We start from the raw sequence: 7,043 nt of genomic DNA, 5'->3' as shown, positions 1-7,043 counted from the left end.
TTTTTGAGGCAGAACTGTGTATGTGTCGTCGTTACAGACATCTTGGTGCAGCTGCAATAAGCAATGCATTATGAATAAGAGAAGGTCTGCACAGAATTTCGCACCAATTCGTGATGAGTAATCTAGCATTTTCATTCCACTCAAACGCCGCTTCTTTATGGGTGATATCAGCGAGGTTACCTTTCCTTTGTTGTGAAGGGCTTTCTGAAAGGCCTTAAATGGTCTGCCAGTCCTAAGAGCGCTCAAACTGAGTGGACATCACATGCTTTAACCGCATGAGAGGCCATATCCTATCAATGAAATCGTGCTCCTCCTAGGCCTGTGGAAAACACTACAAGAGACGGAACTTTGCATGGCGGGATGTCTTTTGGTCTAGATGAATCGCAAGGGCCCGATGACCTAGCGAATATATCAATGCACTCGCATGGTTTTTTAGACGTTTTACTCAGACTTGCACGCAGCGAATTACATGTAAAAATTACTTGAAATCAATTGTGGTTTAGGTATTTTTTTAATCACGATTACTTTGCTGACTCGGTAAAGCTTATTAATTGTATCTTTTTTTCAGTTATCAATTGCATGTAACCAGTTGCATTTCTCTCTCAGCTTTGAGCACTTACATTTGGCAGGAAATATACTGTGTTGAAAGGAATGAGAAGATGTGAATGGATTACCTCCTTCTGAGAATCCGTATCCAGTAGTTTAGTCTCGATCACCCGAATATGGCGGGCTTGAAGATTTGCCCACCCGTCTTGTAAGTCCTACCTCTCAGCTTTTTTGTATAACTTTCTATCTCGCACTCCTGCAAACGCTTTTAACGGCCTTCCTAGACGCTAAGAGTTGCTGCCTAATTCTCCTTCACTTAGTGAAGTCTATGACTTCCCTTATAAAGACAGAAGCTTTTGGTCGTTTCAATCTTATGTTTCTTTCTGTTTCGTATGCACGCGACATATGTCGACCTATTTTTGCGATTTAACACGCGAACAATATTATTGTGGCTGAATAACATGCCGCTTTATAACGAATTACGGTACAGATTTCGCCACATTTTCAAGGGATGTGAATGTTTGCTGGCTTCTGTTTGTGATGAGCATCAGAAATACTGATGCTCATCTATATTTTCCTATAATATAGGCCTTTAACGTGGTCCCAAATTTCATTGCAGTTGGCCTTCATGGATTTTTATCTGCCTTGTGTGCCACTCCCCGCCAAAATATTAATGAACAGTAGTAGTGGAAACCATCCTACTGCCAAACTCATAATTTCAACTACACCACTCTCATTACTAGGCTGATTTCTCTGTTTTTATTGAGAGCGAGCGCGCGGGTGCCTTCTGCCCGGAGATCTTCGCCCGGATATATCAGCGCGCAGAACTAAGGGCTCCTGTTTTTCTGCATGACGTCCATGAGTGAAGTCATCTTTGTCCTGATGAAGGCTAATATAGCGTCTGTCGCCTCATCCGGCAGGTACGTACAGGGAAACAGCACCGCCGTGCTGAGACTCAGTGGCGTTGTGTACCACGTCCTCAGATGCATTTCCCGCACTGCCAGTACCATCGCGTCCGCGACCTCCTGGAGGTTGTCTCTGTTGAGGACGTCGAAGTACTTCTTCGAGGAGCGTATCCAGCCATCGATTTCCTCTTGCGTGAAGTCAGCGACCTCTGGATAGTTTTTTCTTAAGTCATCTGTGGTGAACTGCTGTGAGCACGAAAAAGCGGTGATGCTCGTTCTGCAGGAAAGGTGGGAGGACCGGATAAATTGAAAGAATGATATAATTACACTGTAAGCGCTCCTTTACGATCTCGCAGCAAAGCCGTGGCTTGAGAAGTGCCGTAGTCAGGGTCTCCGGATTAAGTTTTTGAGCTGTGTGCCTTACTCGGTCCCTAGCTTAAAAGCGCACCCTGCCACAGGATTAAGTTTCTGCGTTCCTGCAGTTCCTTTATAAAGGCATGCCCTAGCTCGACACAAAAGCGTTCACGCATGTATTACACACCTTCCCGCACCCCCAGCTAGCATCCATGGGTTGGAGCCGGTAACTGAACCCCCATGGTGTGCACATCAGCAGCTGAACAACGCAATCCCTTTAAGTCACCCCATGGCTTGGGGCCTCTGGAATGAATATTCGTGTTCTTTGAGGGGCAGTTCAAATGCACTAAAGCTTCGGATACCTATTAGTGTGCGAATGTCGCCCATCACCTTCACCAACAAGGACCCGCTCTGAGGCCATTGTACCTCACTAGCGCACGCCCCAGCGAAACACTCAAACACTTGCTGTTTGTACGCCCAACTTTCCGCATATTTCGCTGTGTGCTGCTGATTGGTAGCTCTAGTTTTTCGCACACGCATATTGGCTTAATCAGTCGAAAACTATTTAAAAGATTGGCGGAAACAAATACCACGCATGCGCCAACGTCAACTTCACCTTTGCATTCCGAGATAATATTTTATCTCCATTGTTTACCTGGCAGAGAGCAGATCAGCCTGTACCGTTAACCTTCAACAAAAAGTGGTTTTCACAGCCGGCGATTGCACGGGAAATATCAAATCCAGCTGGCCTACCAGATATGAGTCAAATGTGTGTTGCAGCTGGATGAGCCCACGTGCTTTGCCTTTCTGCATACGTCGGTTTTTCAATAACTTTATTTCAAGTTGAATTGCGCCGTCTCCTTTGTGTCTACTTTAGCACATGCAAAGTCCTGATAGTGACTCCAATTCGAGTTTCTTTCCATGGCACTTTTTTGAAAGGAATAGGGCTTAAAAACTGACTCGACAGCTTGATTCTGCTAGGACCTCCATTACCAAGTGAGGATACGACATTAAAGACATAGGCAAAGTAACAGAAGTAAATAAAGAATACTAGGTGTTCTCTGCTAGGTAATGAGACAAATTTGGAAACATGCAGAAATGTAGCACATTGCCAATGCTCTTTCAGAAAGTGACTGAGAAAAGAACAAAAGGCAGAGCATTTTATTCATGCATATATGTAAGTTTCAACGTAACCAAAATGTTTAAAAATTGGTTAGCTTACAAAAATAAACACTAAGAAGTACTGAAACGTTGAGCAGTAAGTACACAAGCAATGCGTAGTAACAATAATTATGTTATCATAGGGATCAGCTTCCGGCAGCATAATAAATATAATAATGAAACCTAGGTAATAGTTATAACATACGAAAATGTAGTGGTATAAAAGCACAATTCTAAACTTTTTTATGCGTGGTTCAACTTAGGTTGAGCCGAAAAACACCGCAATCACTTGAATACATCATTGACGTTTATTCGGACATCGTTCACTGGCGCTATTGACAGTGATACGCTTGTGTATTGAAATACGTGTAAATTCCGAGGAGTTCTCTACTGACCATTATATATTGGTCACTGTATATTGACTATTGCCTATTAATCACTGTCTATTGATTGTTCGGGGCAACATGACCAGAAAGCGGGAGCGCATTGCAGGCGTTGTTATGTTCGTCGAATGGGTACATATTGACGGTACCTGAAACTGAAAACGGCCTGTAAACTTTGTAAACTCTCATAAATGCAGAGAACGAGATATAAATACTTACACAGCCAATATCTGCTAGTCGCGTCGCATAATTGTTAGCACTGTTCTTGAACAAAACTAAAACTTCCGCAAACGTTCAAGAACCAGCACCGAGTTTGTCTGTGGGTATGAACAGAAAGTAAATGGCAGCTACATAGACAATAGGAGAACAATCAGAAATTTTCATACAAATAGGAGACAGAGAAGTTGGACTAAGAGGTGTTGAAATCCCATTCTAATATTATTCAACGCTAAGAAGCCGCAGAAGCATTATGTCGCAAAAGCGCGCGTGGAAGCAGCTATCAGAAGAAAATGGAACGCAAATATGTCTAGAAAACGCTTAATAATGCTAAGACTGCCCCACAACACTGTGCATTTCAAGACCAATAACAATAACAAACATGTAACCCAGTGCTGACAGCGTGCCAGAGCAAAATAAAGCCACGGATACAAACATGAAACAAACAAGGATGGGCGCCAGGCAACCAACCCAAACCGTTCAACTTGCCCTTGAAAAGGCCAACTGTAGTTAAACTGTCAGCCATCTGTTCGAATAGTGTTCGTGCTTTCCAAGGTCGGTCACAGTGTGTGATATCGGTGATTCTATTGAGCCACATGTCGTTGCAACGCGAAAGTTCAGCGTCCTTCAATCCAGAAGCACTCCTTGTTCGCCTTCCACTCGCTGTCGCCGTCGTCATAGTGCTCCTTCTTCCAGACCGGGACACGTCTCTTGAGCTCGTCGATGGCATACTTCGACGCCTCCATAGCCTCCTGGCGGTGCTCGGAGGAGACTGCTATGAGCACGCTTGGCTCGCCCAGAGGAACATCTCCCAGTCGGTGCACGATGGCGACGTTCTTCACGGGCCAGCGTTCGCGTATTCCTTCGCAGAGGCGCAGCATTTCTCGCTTCGCCATGGGCGCGTACGCTTCATAGCTCAGCCGGGACACCGGCTTACCGTCGCAGTGATTTCGCGTCGTTCCCAAGAAAACAGAAATGGCTCCGCAGTCTTCTGACCCCACCCTTGTCAGGACCGCTCCGACCTCCAGTGCGGCCTCTGATAGTTCTACGTGATTCATGGCTCGCTGATTGAAATAGATAGCCCTCTGAGTCACACTGTCACTAAGGCAGGAATGAAACCTCTTTTCACTGTCAAGTCACGCAATGCACTTGTGCACGTCCTCTTTTTCAACTGTAAGTCCCACTTGGTTTCACAGGGCCATTAGTTTCTTGATCATGTATTTCTTAGTTCTACATTTAAGATCGCTGTCTTCGGCGTTGCCGGAGCACTGGGCTTACTGTATAATTTATTCGCAAAGATCAATTAATTCGGTCGGCGGAGAGCTTTACGCGTCTTGTACGATCCGGAAGGCTTCCAGGTCACCCACCGCTGATCGCAGGAATGAAGGCTACCTCGTCCCCTTGCCTGAGTGTCACCTCGAGGCCAGGCTCTATGTACGACTCGTTCACGGAAATGACCGCACTATGCTCCAGAATTGCGAGCCTTGGGTACGCTTCGAAAATCACCTGCTTAAGCTGGTCAACGTCACGAAGCACGGCTGGTGCGACGAGCGAAGCTTCGGAAGTTCCGGCGAGCTCTCGGGCGTTGGCGAACAGCAACAGGCGCACCGAAACCTTTCCGGGCATGGCATACACGCAGGCGAAAAGCTGCGCAGTGACGGTGCAATGGCGGTTGTATGCGGTCGGGACTCGAAACGCTATCAGACGCGCACCTGGATGAACCTTCAACATCCGTTCCCGTCATCCGCTTGACGAGGTCGACTGGAAACAGTGTATAGGTTGCTAACTGAGTCCACGCAGCGGTACACATGTGGGGTAGAGGCACATGTACGGTACTTTAATGTGATGCTGTAGTGCGCGGAAGTCTATTATATGAAATGAGCACAAACAGGTGTTTGGAGGAGACGCGTACGGCGCTAGGCACACTGACCCAACCCAGTGTAGGCTAATGTAGGAAACATGGCTTTTGTGAGAAAAAATGAACAGTCTGTGCCATTGCAGCATTTACGGGCTGAAGGCATGGACATCGCAAGACATTGTATTTATTGCAATGTATGCTCCAATAGATAGTAGAGAAGTAAACCGTATGGGAAAAACATTTCACCGACGTACACGCCATGCTTAAAGATATAACACTCAATCGACTGCCAAAAATCGAACACGTAGGCCGCCAGCAGCGCTTCAAAAGGACTCTTCCGGTGTAGATGTGCGGAAAATTCAAGTTCAGAAACATACCATCCACATTTTATTTTTCTGGACATGTTCTTCGTGTGTCGTGCAATATTTGTTTAATGAATGTCGAATTTCATATCCCAGTTGGATACTTGCACGCAGCTTAACCTGCGAGTTGTTCAAATATTTTTCTCGTTATGATGGCGTGCAGCGCCACCTAATGCAAGTTATGCTATATCACTTGCTTAGCGAGGCATTCACAACGGCAAATGTTTCTCTCGTTATAATAACTGGCACCCCAGCCCATCACGTGCATAGCTTCAATAAAACGAAAGCGCATTTCACAAATGTGGGTCCTTTATTTCGTGCGCAGAGATAAGTGGTCTACGCTGTCTTTAGGACTCAGTTCTCTGTTCCTAAATGAAACAGAAAGCTACAATGCAGGCGTATTAGTGCCTATCGACACTGCGAACTTATCAACAAAGTCTGATCATTCTGCTCACTACTTCTCTCGTTGGCCACGTTTAACAGTCCTTTATGATCGTCATGAATTTAGCAGTACGTTTGGGTAGTATGTTTGGACATTTAAATGCATGTGCTCTGTGCGATTTTCTTTAGGGCAGATATTCTACATTATGTTCCTCAAGTTGCTTTGGTTATTCCTCTTAGCAGCGTTAGTTGTATGTGACATGCTTACACTACATTCCACATTTACATAACTGTAAGTGGTTGTGAAACCCATGCCAAGCGTATTTCGCTTTTTAATCTCACGCATTCGATCAAAATATGGATGGAAATTATTATTATTATTATTATTATTATTATTATTATTATTATTATTATTATTATTATTATTATTATTATTATTATTATTATTATTATTTTAAAGCTCACTGTCATGTTTCATGTTCACGTATGTCAAATGAAAACGCTCCAGCGTATGACGGCGTGTGGCCTGCGGTTTAGACCATCAACCTTTTCTCAGCTGCACAAACAAGGCGGCAAAGACGAGGCAGTAGGAAACCTTTGGCGGTGAGAATATTCCTGGACAGAGGACTCTAATTGTAATAGGCTGCACCAAGACTGGGCGAACAAAAGAAAAATCAGCAGCCTCAAATGCTGGTCCTCCGTGTTGGTTTCGCCTTTTTTGTGCATTGAAACTGGCGCCAATGACTTTGCAGCTCATGCTCTCCCAATGCGGCATACATTGCCAGGAGAGAGAGAAAGCAAGGAAAGGAAAGGTGGAGGAGGTCATCCAGACGAGCATCCGGATGCTTAGCAGGCAGTGGCAAGATTCGCACTGAAC

The 7,043-nt window shown here is 45.0% G+C and overlaps 1 protein-coding gene across 1 annotated transcript; it reads right to left on the bottom strand.

The window, feature by feature from the left end:
* Positions 1-2,952: 2,952 nt before the first annotated feature.
* Positions 2,953-4,918, bottom strand: LOC142564538 (molybdopterin synthase catalytic subunit-like). The gene has a single exon (XM_075675561.1). It carries the CDS (start codon positions 4,621-4,623, stop codon positions 4,183-4,185), a length of 441 nt encoding a protein of 146 aa, XP_075531676.1. The 5' UTR covers positions 4,624-4,918; the 3' UTR covers positions 2,953-4,182.
* Positions 4,919-7,043: the final 2,125 nt, after the last annotated feature.

The sequence above is a fragment of the Dermacentor variabilis genome, chromosome 11, assembly GCF_050947875.1.
Source record: "Dermacentor variabilis isolate Ectoservices chromosome 11, ASM5094787v1, whole genome shotgun sequence".
Classification (NCBI taxonomy): Eukaryota; Metazoa; Arthropoda; class Arachnida; order Ixodida; family Ixodidae; genus Dermacentor; species Dermacentor variabilis.
The sequence above is the reverse complement of the archived record's forward strand: the minus strand, read 5'-3'. Positions and strand labels throughout refer to the sequence as shown.